The sequence below is a fragment of the Cetorhinus maximus genome, chromosome 5 (genome assembly GCF_964194155.1).
Source record: "Cetorhinus maximus chromosome 5, sCetMax3.hap1.1, whole genome shotgun sequence".
In the NCBI taxonomy this organism is placed as follows: Eukaryota; Metazoa; Chordata; class Chondrichthyes; order Lamniformes; family Cetorhinidae; genus Cetorhinus; species Cetorhinus maximus.
This window is the reverse complement of record NC_135883.1, coordinates 170773333-170790488: the sequence shown is the minus strand read 5'-3', so window position 1 is coordinate 170790488 and position 17156 is coordinate 170773333. Positions and strand designations below refer to the sequence as shown.

The 17156-nt window shown below is 44.9% G+C and overlaps 1 protein-coding gene across 1 annotated transcript in view; it reads left to right on the top strand.

The window, feature by feature from the left end:
• Window positions 1-17156, top strand: part of LOC144681152 (dynein axonemal heavy chain 8-like) — a 1929890-nt gene that overhangs the window by 292690 nt on the left and 1620044 nt on the right. Inside the window, exon 13 of the mRNA XM_078542879.1 lies at window positions 6201-6277. Coding sequence (XP_078399005.1) covers window positions 6201-6277 — 77 coding nt within the window. The remainder of the gene's footprint in view (window positions 1-6200; window positions 6278-17156) is intronic.

Below are 17156 nucleotides of genomic sequence, written 5' to 3'. Positions count from 1 at the left end.
CTATGCCCACACCCCCTTTAGAATTGTATCATTTATTTTATATTATCCCTCTGTTCTTCCTACCACAATCATTTCACATTTTGCTGCATTAAATTTTGTCTGCCAATTATCCACCCATTCCACCAATCTGTCTGTCCTCTTCAAGTTCTACACTACTCTCACAGTTCACAAAGCTTCTAAGTTTCATCACAAATTTTGAAATTGTTCCATTTACCCTAGAGTCCCAACATTGACTCCTGGGGCACTCTACTACAAACCTTTCTCCAATCTGAAAAATAGCCATTAACCACTACTCAGCCAATTTTGTCTCCATGTTGCTACTATCTATTTCATTCCATGAGCTATAACTTTCCTCAAGTCTGTTGTGCAGCATTTCATCAAATGAAGTCAAGGTACACCACATCAACAGGATTACCCTCATCCACCTTCTCTAGGTATTCAAAAACACCAACAAGTTAGTGAAATATGATTTGTCCTTGAGTTGCATTTGCCCAAGTGACTATTAATTTTGTCCTGAATTATAATTTCTAGAAGTTTCCCATCATTCGTGGTTAAACTTAATTGTCTATAGTTCCTGAGCTTACCCTTGTTCAAAAAAGGTAAAGGTATCACATTTGCAATTCTCCAGTCTTCTGGCATCCCTGAGTCTAAGGAAGATAGAAAATCATGGCCAGTGCCTCTGCAATTTCCTCTCTTCCCTCAGTATCCTTGAACGCATCCCATCTGGTTCTGGTGCCTTATCAACTCTTAAGCACAGACAGCCTATCCAATACCACCCCATCATCAATTTTAGTCTTCAAGTGTCTGAGTTACCCCCTCTTTCACCATGGCCTAGGTAGCACCTTGTTCCTTGGTAACAACAGATGCAAAGTATTTATTTAATACCTCAGCCATATGACCCTACCTCCATGTGTAAATTCCCTTTTTGTAACCTAATCAAATGCACTCCTCCTATTACCACACTTAGTATTTATATGCCTGGAAAATAATTTTGGATTCCTTTTTATATTAGCTGTGAGTCTCTTTTCACACATTTTGCTTCTTATGATTTTTAACTTCTGCTCTGAACCTTCTATATTCAGCTTGGTTCTTATTTCAGACCTGGCATCTGTCAGAAGTGCATGTTTTCTTCACCTTAATCTATATCTATTTTGTCATCCAGGGAGCTCTGGATTTGTTTGCCTTGCCTATCCTTTCATGGGAATATATCTAGATTGTGAACTATCTCTTCTCTGGAGGCACCCCATTGTACAAATAGCATTTTGCCTGCTAAACTTTTTGATTCCAATTGATCTGGGCCAGATCTATTCTCAACCCATTGAAGCTGGCTTCCCTCAAATAACTATTCATACTCTGCATTGATCCTTATCCACTTCAATAGGCAACCTAAACTTTATGATACAATGATCATTGTCAACTAAATTTCCCCTACTAACACTCACCTTCTTCTAACCCAAACAGCAACTTTTAGTTAATTACTAAATTTAAAGAAAGACTAGACTTTCGATAGAAATTAACCCTTAAATTCCCTCAGTCACCAAACTCCAACTTAAGCACCCTTATGGTCGAGTAAGTATTTACTACTGTTATCGCTTATAGTTTTTAAGGTCTTATTTTGTGGTTCATCATTTGTAAGGGCTATATTCTGTAACAATGAGGAGCAGGGAAGAAGGGTCCGAGAGTAATTGATATTGTTTGATATTAAGTATCTTCCAAAATGATTAATTTAATTTAAAGGGATAAGTCATGGCAGGAGAGCTCAAAGCCGTGGTGTGCTCCTCCTGCTGTGTGGGAAGCTGGGAACATTCCCAGTACCTGGGGCTAGCATGTCTCCAGCTGCAGCTCCTGGAAGCCCGGGTTTTGGAGCTGGAGCGGCGGCTGGGGACACTGGAGCATCCGCGAGGCAGAGAGTATCGTGGATAGCACATATAGAGAGGTGGTCACACCATAGGCTAAGTCCACAGGCAGGAAGGGAATGGGTGACCACCAGGCAGAGCAAGAGGACTAGGCAGGCAGTGCAGGAATCTACTGTGGCTATTCCACTGCAAAACAGATATACAGCTTTGGATACTGTTGGGGGGGGGATGGCCTCTCGGGAAAGCAGCAACAGCCAAATTTGTTGCACCATGGTTGGCTCTGTTACACAGGCGTGGAGTAAAAAGCCATGGGAATGCAATAGTTACAGGGGATTCGATTGTAAGGGGAATAGACTGGTGTTTCTGTGGCTGCAAACGAGACTCCAGGATGGTATGTTGCTGCCCTGGTGCTAGGGTCAAGAATGTCTCAGAGCGGCTACAGGACATTCTGAAAGGGGAGGGTGAACAGCCAGTGGTCGTGGTACACATTGGTACAAACGACATAGGTAAAAAAAGAATGAGGTCCTAAAAGCAGAATATAGGGAGCTAGGAAGTAAGTTGAAAAGTAGGACCTCAAACGGAGTGATCTCAGGATTACTACCAGTGCCACATGCTAGTCAGTAGGAATAGTAGGATATATTGGATGAATACGTGGCAGAAGAGATGGTGTGAGGGGGAGGGTTTCAGATTCCTGGGACATTGGGATGGGTTCTGGGGGAGGTGGGACCAGTACAAACTGGACAGGTTACACCTGGGTAGGACCAGGACTGATGTCCTAGGGCGGATATTTGCTAGAGTGGTTGGGCAGGGTTTAAACTAAAATGGCAGGGGGATGGGAACCTATGCAAGGAGTCAGAGGAAGGGGAATCGAGGACAAGAACAGAGAGCGGAATAAGTAAAGTGAAAAGCAGAGAAATCAAGGGCAAGAATCAAACAGGGCCTCAGTGGAAAATAGTGGGAACAGGACAAGTAATGTTAAAAAGACAAGCATTTGCAATAAAGTGGATGAATTAACCGTACAAATAGATGTAAACAGGTATGATGTAGTCGGGATTATGGAGATATGGCTGCAGGGATGGGAACTGAACATACAGGTATTCAGTATTTAGGAAGGACAGACAAAAAGGAAAAGGTGGAGTTGCATTGCTGGTTAAAGAGGAAATTAACGCAATAGTGAGGAAAGGTATTGGCTCAGGTGATGTGGAATCTGTATGGGTAGAGCTGAGAAACGCTAAGGGGCACAAAATGTTAGTGGGGGTTGTTTATACTCCCCCAAACTGTAGTAGTGATGGGTATGGCATTAAACAGGAAATGAGAGACGCGCGCAATAATGGAACAACTCTAATTATGGGTGACTTTAATCTGCATAAAAATTGGGCAAATCAAATTAGTAACAATACCGTAGAGGAGGCATTCCTAGAGTGTATATGGGATAGTTTTCTGGACCAATATGTTGAGGAACCAACTAGAGAACAGGCCATCCTAGACTGAGTATTGTGTAATGAGAAAGGAATAATTGGCAATCTAGTTGTGCAAGGCCCCTTGGGGATGAATAACCATAATATGATAGAATTCTTCATCAAGATGGAGAGTGACATAGTTGATTCTGAGACTAGGGTCCTGAATCTTAATAAAGGAAACTACGATGGCATGAGATGCGAGTTGGCTATGATGGATTGGGAAACATTACTTAAAGGGATAGGCTATGGCAAATGTTCAAAGAGCACATGGGTCAACTGCAACAATTGTTTATTCCTGTCTGGCGCAAAAGTAAAACAGGAAAGGTGGCCAAACCATGGCTTACAAGGGAAATTAGAGATAGTATTAGATCCAAGGAAGAGGCATACAAATTGGCCAGAAAAAAACAACAGATCTCAGGATTGGGAGCAGTTTAGAATTCAGCAAAGGAGGACCCAAGGGATTGATTAAAAAGAGGAAAGTACGAGAGTAAGCTTGCTGGGAACATAAAAACTGACTGTAAAGGTTTCAATAGGTATGTGAAGAGAAAAAGATTGGTGAAGACAAATATAGGTCCCTTACAGTCAGGAGCAGGGGAATTTATAATGGGGAACAAAGAAATGGCTGACCAACTAAATCCATACTTTGGTTCTGCCTTCACAAAGGAGGACATAAGTAACATACCAAAAATGTTGGGGAACACAGGGTTTAGTGAGAGGGAGGAACTGAAAGAAATCAGTATTTGTAGGGAAATGGTGTTGGAGAAATTGTTGGGATTGAAGGCCGATAAATCCCCAGGGCCTGATAATCTACATCCCAGAGTACTTAAGGAAGTGGCCCTAGATGCATTGGTGGTGATCTTCTGAGATTCAATTGACACTCTGGAATAGTTCCTACAGATTCGAGGGTGGCTAATGTAACCCCACTATTTTTAAAAAGGAAGGTAGAGAGAGCGAATTATAGACCAGTCAGCCTGATGTCGGTAGTGGGGTAAATTCTAGAGTCCATTGTAAAAGATTTAATAGCTGAGCACTTGGAAAACAGTGGCAGAATCAGACAGAGTCAGCATGGATTTACGAAAGGAAAATCTTGCTTGACAAATCTACAGGAATTTTTTGAGGATGTAACTAGTAGAGTTAATGAGGGGGAGCCAGTGGATATGGTTTATTTGGACTTTCACAAGGCTTTCGACAAAGTCCCACATAAGAGATTAGCGTGTCAAATTAAAGCGCATGGGATTGGGGGTAGTGTATTGAGATGGATAGAAAACTGGTTGGCAGACAGAAAACAAAGAGTAGGAATTATTGGGTCTTTTTCCAAATGGCAGGCAGTGACCAGTGGATCAGTACTGTGACCCAGCTATTCATAATATATATTAGTGATTTAGATGAGGGAACCAAAAGTAATATCTGCAAATTTGCAGATGACACAAAGGTTGATGGGAGGGTGAGCTGTGAGGAGGATGCAGAGATGCTTCAGTGTGATTTGGACAAGCTGAGTGAGTGGGCAAATGGATGGCAGATGCAGTATAATGTGGATAAATGTGAGGTCATCCACTTTGGTAGCAAAAATAGGAAGGCAGGTTCTTATCTGAATGGCTATAAATTGAGAGAGGGGAATGTGCAACGAGACCTGGGTGTCCTCATACACCAGTCACTGAAGGTAAACATGCAGGTGCAGCAGGTGGTCAAGAAGGCAAATGGTATGTTGGCCTTCATAGTGAGAGGATTCGAGTGCAGGAGCAGGGATGTCTTGCTGCAATTATACAGGGCCTTGGTGAGACCACACCTGGAATATTGTGTGCAGTTTTGGTCTCCTTATCTGAGGAAGGATGTTCTTGCTATAGAGGGAGTGCAACGAAGGTTTACCCGACTGATTCCTGGGATGGCAGGACTGACATATGAGGAGAGATTGAGTCGGTTAGGATTATATTCGCTCAGAAGATTGAGGGGGATCTCATAGAAACCTATAAAATTCTAACAGGACTAGACAGGGTAGATGAATGAAGGATGTTGCTGATGGTGGGGGAGTCCAGAGCCAGGGTCACAGTCTGAGGATACGGGGTAGACCATTTAGGACTGCGATGAGGAGAAATTTCCAGCCAGAGAGTGGTGAGCTTGTGGAATTCGCTACCACAGAATAGTTGAGGCCAAAACATTGTATGTTTTCAAGGAGTTAGATATTGCTCTTGGGGTGAAAGGGATCAAAGGATATGGGGAAAAAGCAGGAGCAGGCTATTAAGTTGGATGATCAGTCATGATAATGAATGGCGGAGCAGGCTCAAAGGGCCAAATGGGAAACATATTGCTATTGGAAATTTTGCTGAATACACACACTCCAGGAACTCTTGCCCATCTCTACACTACTCCAGTTCTGAAAAGTCATTCAACTTTAACTCTGATTCTTGGACCACTGATCAAAAAAAAACTTCTGTTTTTATTCCATTTCAGCTTAGTCTGCTCCTACCTGATGTGGACGTATTCCCTTCTCTGGTATTGCCTAGTATTTTAACTTTATGCACCTTATTCCTCTTCTTTGCTTCTATACACTGGGGCCCATCCCCCTGAAAATTTATTTTAAACCCTCCTCAACCACAATAGTGAACCTCCCTCTGATGACATTGGTCCCAGTCCTGTTGAGGTTCAACCCATCCCATTTGAATAGGTGCTTTATGCCCTAGAACTGGTCCCTATGTCCCAAGAACCTGAAGCCCTCCATCTTCCATCATCCTTCAAGCCATGCATTGAACCTCACAATCTTATTTTTACTCTAGCAAAAAAATCTGAGTTAAATCATTAGACTGCGTATGTTACAACTCTCAAATACTTTGTAGGAAGCTTTTGGGGAATGGGAATCATTCTTTTTTTTTCTGTTTTAACATTTCAGAACTTGCTTAATGATTTCATGAATAGCTGCTTTGGTCAAATTATTTCTTCGCAACATGCTTTACAACTTTTGAACAGGTAAATATTTATTCAAAATGTTTTATCAGTGACAAATGAATTTTGGAAAGGATTAGTTTTCCGTTTACAAATGTGCCAGTTTTAAATTTTACATGATGCAGAGATACAAATGGCATCATGTTTGTGTTTGTGCACACACAAAATTACTTTAGCTGCATGGATCAAATTCCCTGTGACTTGGGATAGTAAATTTCAGGAGATATTAAGGCAGGATGAACATGAAATACAGTAGTATTTCATTATTTCTTGACAAAGGGCCTCTAGCAAAATGCGTATAAAAGCATTTTAGGTTTGTAAATAGCATAGAGTTCAGGAGAAAATTGGTTATGATAAATTTATACATCAGTGGTTAGAAAGTAGTGCAATGTGTGCTGCTTTGGGTGCCTGCCATGTTTTTTTGAGCTAGGTATTTTCTCAAGTTTACCATCATCACAAGCGCTGGATCCTAGAGAATGACAGTCTTTCTGCCCATTCTAAACTTAAATGATCAGATTCAAGAATTTTAATAATGGATCATTATTCTATATAAACAGGAAACATAACACTGCAAAGTATGCATTTTTCTCTACCCCTCAATACAAGTATATGAGAAATGTCTGCTTTCTCTCTGAAAATGGAGCACAAAATTCCTGGGTTGGGAAAGTGCAAAGTCCAATTTCCAGGTACATGTGGGGCAAAACTATGGGTTGGATTCCTTTGTACCTTTGGATTCTGCAGCTTTTATGCCAGAACTTTAAATTTTATTGGGGTGGCCTTTAAAGCAGTGCTTCCCAAACTATTTTCCAATGCACTCCCAATTTAATGATTGAAAATTAATGTGACCCCAGATGCTGCTGTTGGACCCCCTTTCTTGCCAATCTCTGACATTCGGGGTTGACCAATTTTGAAATCTGATGCTGATAAGTAAGCTAAATCCAGCTTCACAAATACGTGGTGGCAAAAGAACCATCACTTTCAGTGTGAGACGCCAGGATAGTTAGTCTTCACACTGAATCACAATTTTGACAGGGAAATTCTGAAACTTGTTTCCCAAAAATTGATCGCAGGGAATTTCCATAAGCTGTTCAATTTTAGCTGCAAGTAATTCCATGTCATCAGGCTGACATTGAAAGGGGTTTTGGACTTGATCAAACTTTTGTCTCATCCAGCTTGGGAGGGGGGAAAAGGATGCAATGTGCACCTTCGGGTAGACTGGTTGGCCATCACATGAGTGGGACACTGTTCAATTTTGTTGTTGGACAGAAACTTGGAAAGTTGTGGGAAGGAATAGTTGTTCAGCATATTACTCTTTCCAAAATGCAATTTTGTTCATGAATGCTGTAATTTTTAATATTCATTCATGGGGTGTGGGCTAGGCCAGCATTTATTGTCCATTCCTAATTGCCCTTGTTCGGAGGGCATTTAAGAGTAACCACAGCTGTGAGTCAGGAGTCACATGTAGGCCAGATCAGGTAAGGCTAGCAGATTTCCTTCCCTGAAGGACATTAGTGAACCAGATGGGTTTTCATGACAATCCACAATGGTCTTGTGGTAGTCACCAGACTTTTAATCCCCGATTCTTGATTCAAATTTTACCATCTGCCATGGTGGGATTCGAATCTGGATTCCCAGAGCCAGTACCCTGGGTCTCTGGATACTAATCCAGAGTATACCACTTTGGCACTGCCTCCCCCCAGTTATGTTATGATTCATATGGTATTCATTCTACTCTGTATTTGAATATTCAAGTCATTTTAATATAGCAAAAGAAGCATTAACTCTTGGGGAACACCACTGTCTGCCATCCTCTAGTCTGGAAAAATAAAATCATGACTTGCTGTTTTCTGTCCTTAAGCTAATATTTCTTTTATCCAATTGGACACTGATCCTCCTAATCCATGAGCCTCAATTGTTAGCTAGGCCACATCCACTGCATTCCCTCCATCAAACTTCTCCATGCTTCATCAAAATATTCAATTAGATTAGTCAAGCATGATCTGCCTTTTACAAATCTATGCTGGTTATCCTTAATTAACTGAAACCTCTAAATGCCTGATGTTGACAGATCCAGAAAGGAGATTCTGCTGAAAGAATCTGAACAGTTAAGAGCTAAATTAAAAAGCAGAACATCCAAGGTAGTAATCTCAGGATTACTACCTGAACCATGGGCAAACTGGCATAGCGTAAAGTCAAGGAGTTAAATGTGTCGCTCAAAGATTGTTGTGGGAGGAATGGGTTTCACTCCATGGGGTACTCTGGTAGAAGGGAACTGTTCTGATGGGATGGGCTTCATTTGAATCATGCTGGGACCAGTGTCCTGGTGAATCGAATAACTTGGACTGTAGAGAGGGTGTTAAACTTAATAGAGGGGTGGTGGGTTCTGGAGAGGGGCAAGTAGGTTTACAAAACAAAAGGATATGGCAGTATTGCAGGGCAGCTACTTAGGTAATACCCAGAGTGTGACAGGAAGGGATAGAGTCTACAACCATTAAAAAAAAAGCAGTAAATAGGGTCAAGGGGGGAAAAATGGAAAAAAGGCACAATTAATGACTCTTAAATGCAAGTAGTGTTCAGAACAAAATAAATGAATTAATGGCGCAAATGGAGATTAATGGGTATGATCTTACAGCCATTATGGAGACATGGTCACAAGGAGATCAAAGTGGGAACTAAATATTCAAGGGTATGTGACTTTTCGAAAGGACAGGCAGGAGGGAAAGGGTAGTGGGGTTGCTTTGTTAGTATGAGATGGAATAAGTACAATAGCAAGAAATGATCTTGGATCGGAAGATGTGAAATCCATTTGGGTGGAGGTAAGAAATAACCAGGGGAAGAAGACACTGGTGGGAGTAGTCTATAGGCCCCCTAACAGTAGATATGCTGCTGGACAGAGAATAAATCAGGAAATTCAGGAAGGATGTGCTGGCCCTGGAGAGGGTCCAGAGGAGGTTCACGAGAATGATCCCAGGAATGAAAGGCTTAACATATGAGGAACATTTGAGGACTCTGGGTCTATACTCGATGGAGTTTAGAAGGATGAGGGGTGATCTGATTGAAACTTACAGAATACTGAAAGGCCTGGATAGAGTGGACGTGGGGAAGATGTTTCTACTAGTAGGAGAGACTAGGACCCGAGGGCACAGCCTCAGAGTAAAGGGAAGACATTTTAGAACAGAGATGAGGAGAAACTTCTTTAGCCAGAGAGTGGTGAATCTATGGAATTCATTGCCACAGAAGGCTGTGGAGGCCAGGTCATTGAGTGTATTTAAGACAGAGATAGATAGGTTCTTGATTGGTAAGGGGATCAAAGGTTATGGGGAGAAGGCGGGAGAATGGGGTTGAGAAACTTATCAGCCATGATTGAATGGCGGAGCAGACTCGATGGGCCGATTGGCCTAGTTTCTGCTCCTATGTCTTAAGGTCTTATGAAACAATGAGGGCATGTGAAAAAGGCAGTATATTAATCATGGGTGACTTTAATCTCCGTGTAGATTTGGGGGAGAAAACAAATTGGCAGAGGTAGCCACGAGCAAGAATTCATGGGCCAGAATTTTCCTGTTGGCATGAGGGGGCGGGCCCTGCACGCCAGTGCATAATTTTATGCACGGTGACGTCGGGTGAGTGTCCTGATGTCACTGCGCACCATCGCGATATTTCGTTTGGGGAGCATGCGCTGATATCTGATGCGCGCCCACCATTAATTAACAGTTCACTTAAAGCCTTTGAGGCACTAATTGACAGTGACTTTTCGGCACCCATGTGATCTTTGGGTTATGCATGGGTGCAATGGGCAGGTGGGTAGGACACATTTGTATAAATCTCATCCATGGGCGGGAAAAGAGGGCTCAGTGGGGTTGTGAGAGTACTCTGTCAAATATTATTTTTTCACACAGGTACTTGCCTGTGTGATCTGCAATCCTTCAACATGCATACCAGCTGCTTGGTCTGGACTCTAAACCTTCTGCTCAGCACACTGCAGTGAGGAATCTTTTTTGGGCCTGCAGCTTTCAGGAAGTCTCCCCTTAGCCTGGGAGTGGGAGCTGAACTATCCACTTGAGGGAACTTCTCTGAGGAGGAAGGGAGGGCTAGAAGAGGGAGAGGGCCAGGAGTGCACATCCAGCCTCTAGGGGAGCCACCTTTGGGAGGACAGGTGCAGGCACAAGGGGTGCAGGGCCAAGAGGTAGCCCAAGACGGAAGGGGCCGCAGAAGACGCCACTATCCTGCTGCCAGGGTATAGAGGCAGTGAAGCAGCTACCTCAATATGTCTGAAGTGCAGTGCTGCCGAAGGAGGCTACGTCTCAAGGGAGACAGTTAACTGTATTTGTCAGATGATTGGACCTGAGATCTCCGCGAACTGTGGGTGGACACCCCATGCCAGTGGATCTAAAGGTCACAGTTGCCCTCAACTTCTATGCCTCTGGCTCCTTCCAGGACTCAGTGGGTGATCTTTGTGGTGTCTCCCAATCAGCTGTCCACACTTGTCAAACAGGTTACAAACGGTCTGTTAAGTCGTGCATTGACCTTCATCTACTTCCGTTGGGACCAGGCAAGCCAGACACAGCAAGCCAGAGGCTTCGTGGTGATAAAAACAAAAAGCTAAAAGCTACTGCGGATGCTGGAAATCCAAAACAAAAACAGAATTACCTGGAAAAACTCAGCAGGTCTGGCAGCATCGGTGGAGAAGAAATCAGTTAACGTTTCGAGTCTTCATGACCTGCTCTGACCTGTTCTGCCGAAGGGTCATGAAGACTCGAAACGTTAACTGATTTCTTCTCCACCGATGCTCCCAGACCTGCTGAGTTTTTCCAGGTAATTCTGTTTTTGTTTTGGCTTCGTGGTGATTGCTGGCTTCCCCTGTATCCAGGGTGCAATAGATTGCACACACTGACCAAGGTGCCAGCAGGTGAGCCCAGTGCCTTTGTCAACAGGAAGGGCCTCCACTCCATGAACATGCAGATAGTGTGTGATAACAGGATGCTGATTTTACAAGTCTCTGCAAGGTATCCAGGCATCTCCCATGACGCCTAAATCCTCAGACACTCCCAGGTGCTGGGGCTCTTCAGTGCTCCAGCCTGGCTTGATGGATGGCTGCTGGGTGACGAGAGCTATCCCCTCAAAAGGTGGCTCATGATGCCTCTCTGCCATCCAAGAACAGAAGCTGAGCAGTGGTACAATAGGAGCCACGCCTCCACAAGGGCTGTGATGGAGAGAGCCATTGGTCTTCTCAAGATGCACTTCCGATGCCTGGACCACTCTGGGTGCACTCCAGTACCCCTCCCCCACCACCCTCCAGATCGTGTCTCAGTGATGGTGGTTGCTTGCTGCACTCTCCACGATCTTGCGCTAGAAAGGTGGGGGGGGGAAACGCTGTGGATGAAGATGTAGATGCAGTGGCTGCAGCTGCACACGACGAGTCCAGCAGTGAGTCAGAGGATGAACATGCACAGGGAAATGCTGAGGGGGTAGATGCTGACCCGGGCATACTCCAGGGAAGCAGGGACACCCTGCTGGGAGGCTTTAATCCAATGAACCTTCAGCGAGCCTGGGCTGCAAGCTCCATACTTGATACCTAAGTGCAAAATCTGCCTGGATAGGAACGTTAACTAAGGGTCTTGTTAATAAAGTTGTGTCCCATAAATCACTCATAACATTTTTGGAAATGATCCACCTGCAGAAGAAAAGTGGCATCCTCGGCCATGGTGACATGTCTGAATTTAATATTACAACCAAAGGAACTTAAGAAAACAAAATGATAAAGGTGTTTAAAATCAACTCAAAGACCTCATTGGGTGCCAACACAAGCTCCAGTGATAAACCCGTGGTGTGCCTAAGGTGCATTATGTTTACGTTTTCGGGTGCTACATCTTGGTGCTGCCGCCTTGCTCGGAGTGGCATTTGAGACAGCCTACTCACTCTGCTGTCCTGTTGGCCTTGATGACCTTGGCGGTGGTCCTTTGGCCCGTGGAGCCTGTGCTACTCCCCAGTCATCGCAGCCTCACCGGATGCAACAGTCACTGGCAGAGGGGCAGAGGAGCTGCTGCCCTCATCTGGAGTGCCCTGACAGGAGCCCACAGAGGACAGGCGGCTCCTGCGCAGACATGAGGTCACTTTGGGCCTCCCTGCTCACCGTGGATGGATGGGCACTGAGGTGGGAAACTTGGCACCCAGACCAGCTCCCACATTGGCACTGACTAGCTGAGGTCAATGCTGATGTGAGGGCTTGCTGGTCCGAATGCATCCCCAGGAAGCCTGGATTGGTCTGCTGGAGGAGCCTCTCCACAAGAGTCGCCACCCTCTCTGTGGAGGACACAAGGTGCTCGGCCGTGAGGCTCATTGCTTCGGTAATAGTACATGTAGACTCCACCATGGAAAGCAAGCCAAGCAGAGCCTCATGTATCTCCATCAGATGCTCCTGCACACCCTACCGAATTTCCTGCGCTTGCTGTGTCGCAGACGACACCAGAGGCACATCATCAGGCACCGACTGAGCATATGCCTGGTCCCCTGCAGTCCTCTGACTGCTGGCGCCATGGGCACTCTTTGTCTCTTCCAGCGACTGAAGTGCCCTCACCGCTGTGCCCCGGGACACTAGCCGATGTTCTAATTCCCACCGAGGTGCTAGTATCTGCGCTGGTGCCTGCCTAGCAGAGATGGTGTGATGCTGGTGAGTCCGTGACTTCAGGGCCCTTGGGTGTGAGAGGGGGCTCCTGCTGCTGCTCCTCCCGGCCCTGCTCCGCTGCTGCTGAAAGGAAGAACAAGGACATTGTCTCCACGTTAACTGATCCGATGTCAATGTGCATACCTGTCCCCTGGATCATTGTGCTCATCCTTCCATAAACAATGGTCAAGCCATGTTGCAAACTTCAATTGCTGAACATTCAGCAGTGCCATGGCTGTTGGGAGAACAATGGTGACCTCTGCTGGGCATACATACCTGCTTGTGGCACACCAGTGGACCTGGGTGCATGACACCTTTCCAAATCTAGGGCCTGCTGCTCAAAGCGGCTGAGAATTGTCAACTGGGCCGGCCCGCTGCCAGTCCTCACCCACTCGGTGGGATTATGTGCTGTCATCTCCTGAACAGGAGAAGAGCATTGATTAGTGCTACTTGTACCTAAACACTCTTCGGACAGCCCTCCCCAGCCAGAGTGGGACATTGCAGGGCTCCAGTGCCTCCTCATCCCGCTGTTGCCGAACACTCTCACACAAAGATGTCTTTCCCCTACCCCTTTGGCCAGATGTTGCCCACATCACATTAGGCACCACATGGTCTAACCCTCCAAAGCAAGGAGACGCAAGCACTTGGAGCGCAGAGGACAGCAGATCGATCGGTGCCACGCAACCTTGAAGCTCCCCTTCCAGCATGTCATCACCCTGACATGAGTTCCAGCACTGTGCCTAGGTGCAGCTCCTCCAGGTTGTGCCCAAAACAGTAATGTGGGTCTCAGTGTACCACATGCTGTGGGTGCAGAACCCATCTCTTCACCACCCTCCTCAGGGTGACCTTGGCGTGGGCAATATCTGCTGGCCCACCGTGAAAGACACATGCCGCCAATGATTCAATGCAGTCACTACACTCAGACTTGGCCGGGGGGAAATGCCTACTTGCTGGGTTAAGTGACCAATGCCAACATGGTACTCGCCGTTCTGAGCGCAACAGGTCGTTGAAGCGCTTGCGACACTGGATCCAGGTGAGCCGCACCACATTGCAGGAGCTCACTACCTATGCCACCTCCCAGGCACATTTGGTCATTTTGGTGGGGCCTCCTCCTGTCCTGGGGTATGAGCACCTCCTGCTGTGCTGCCACCTCAGAGGGCAGCAATGCATTCATCAAAAACAAGGGGCACAGTGTCCCCCTGCTCTATCCTCCTGCCTGGCCTGCTCAGTAGCGCTCTGGGGAGCCTTTCCACTGGCCGTGATTCACAGCCTTTCAAAGGCTGCAGCAGCTTTTTAAAGCAGGCCACCGGGTCGCCATTGAACCCGGCAGTCATTGCAGTCCACCTGTCACCCACCCACTCCTGCTGTCCTCAGGAGCTGCGCTTCACGCTGGGTGGGCCTTAATTGGCCTGTCTGCATAAAATGGCAGTGCGGACCCGATCGCGGGCGGCGATCCCTCCCGCACCACCCACCCGACAGGCAGAAAATTCTGCCCATAGTGCATTCGGGACTGTTTCCTATAATAATATGTTCTGGATCCAACCAGGGATCAGGTTATTTTGGATCTGGTAATGTGTAATGAGGTAGGTTAATAAATGATCTGAGTAAAAGATCCCCTAGGAAACAGTGACCATAACATGGTGGAATTTAGCATTTAGTTTGAGTGAGAAACTTAGTTCAGAGATATCTGTGCTAAACTTAAATAAGAGTAATTACAAAGGAATGAGGGCAGAATTGGCTGCAGGGGACTGGGAAAGGAGTTTAGCAAAAAACACGGTTGATGGACAATGGTAGATGTTTAAGAAAATGGTTCATGACTCACAACAAAAGATGCTTCCCAGTGAGGAGGAAGGATTGGAGGAAGGATTGTAGGAAGGGAATAAACCAACCATGGTTAACCAAGGAAGTTAAGGATTGTAAGAAAAAACATATAATGTGGCAAAGATTAGTGGTAAGCCAGAGGATTGGGAAAGTTTTAAAAACCAACAGAAGATGACAAAAAAAGAGAGAGAAAAACATTGAATGTAAACTAGCAAGTAATATAAAAATGGACAGCAAGAGCTTTTTTAAATATATAAAAAGGAAGAGAGGCCAAAGTGAACATAGGCCCCTTAGAACGAGGCTGGGGAAATAATAATGGGGAACCAGGAAATGGCAGAGGAGTTGAATAAATACTTTGCATCAGCCTTCACAGTAGAAGACTCTAACAGCATATCAAAAATACCAAATAATCATGGGGCAAAAGGGAGGGGGGGGGGAGGGGGTGGAAGGAGATAAATACAATAACTATCACTAAAGAAAATGTACCAGGGAAACTAATGGGGCTAAAGACAGATAAGTCACTGGACTCGATGTGTTGCATCCTAGGATATTAAAGGAAATCGCTTCAGAGATAGTGGATGCACTGGTAGTAATCTTCCAAGAGTCCTTAGATTCTGCAAAAGTCCCGGAGGATTGAAAAACTGTCAATGTAACACCCTTATTCATAAAGGGAGGGAGACAAAAAACAGGTAACTATATAGGCCTGTTAACTTAACATCTGTCACTGGGAAAATGTTGGAGCCTATTATAAAGGATGTAACAGCAGAGCATTTAGAAATGCATAATGTAATCAAGCAGAGTCAGCATGGCTTCATGAAAGGGAAATCATGCCTGACAAATTTATTAGAATTCTTTGAGGAGGTAACAAGCAGAATGGATAAAGGGGAACCAGTAGATGTAATATATTTGAATTTCCAAAAGGTGTTTGATAAGGCACCACATAAAGCTACTTAAGCTAAGAGCCTGTGGTGTTGGGTGTCGTATATTATATATTCTTGCTAAAACTATTCAAGGCACTAGTTAGACCACACCTAGAATACTGAACAGTTTTGATCCCCTTATCTAAGGAAATATATACTGGCATTGGAGGCAGTCCAGAGAAGGTTCACTAGGTTGATCCTGGGGATGGAGGCATTTTCTTATGAGGAGAGGTTAAGTCGGTTGAGCCTGTACTCATTGGAGTTTAGATGAATGAGAGACAACCTTATTGAAACATACAAGATTCTTAGGGGATTAAAAGCAACAAACTGCGGATGCTGGAAATCCAAAACAAAAACAAAAATAAAAACACCTGGAAAAACTCAGCAGGACTGACAGCATCTGCGGAGAGGAATACAGTTAATGTTTCGAGTCCGTATGACTCTTCAACAGAACAGATTCTTAGGGGGCTTGACAGGGTAGATGTGAAGAATTTGTTTCCCCTTGTGGGAGAGTCTAGGACCCAAGGGCATAATCTCAGTGAGGTATCGCCCATTTAAGACAGAGGTGAGGAGGAATGTCTTCTGACGATAGTGAATTGGTGGAATTCTTTACTGTAGAGGCTGGGTCATTAGGTATGTTCAAGGCTGAGTTAGACTGCTTTTTAATCAGTATGGGAATAGAGGGTTGTGGGGGAAAAGACAGGAATGTGGAGTTGAGGATTATCAGATCAGCCATGACCTCATTGAATGATGGAGCAGACTCGATGGGCCGAATGGCCTACTTCTCCTACGTCTTATGCCTGTTGATTTTTTTTCACGTTATTTCTACAACCTTACTCATGACTGGTGTCTAGTTTCTGGGTCTGTTTTATCCTTTCTTGAATAAGGGTGTCAAATTTGCCACTGTTCAATCCTCTGGCACCTTCCCTATATTTAGCGAAGACTAGATTATGACAAATCCTTCCACTATTTCCACCCCTACTTCCTTCAGCAACCTGGGTTGCAAGTCATTTGGACAAGATGACTTATCTACCCTAAGAATACCGAGCCTTTGCAGTACTTCCTCCCCCTCAAATTTCACATTATCCATTGCTTCTACTGTCTCGACTCCACTCCAAGCGATATTTTGTCAGATTCCTTGTTAATAAACACCAATGGAAAGTATTTATTAAATATTCTAGCCTTGTTCTCCATATAAGTAAATATCACCATTGTACCTAAACGGAGCCCACTCCACCTCTTACTATCTGCTTCTATTTTGTATTCTGGTAGGAGCATCTTCAGCCGCTTCATTAATGACCTTCCTTCCATCATATGATCAGAAGAGGGGATGTTCGCTGCTGCTGATTGCACAATGTTCACCATTTGTGACTCTTCCAGATACTGAAGCAGTGTATTTCCAAATGCAGCAAGACCTGGACAATATCCAGGCTTAGGCTGACAAATGACAAGTAACATTTGTGCCACACAAGTGCCAGGCAATGACCATCTCCAGCAAGAG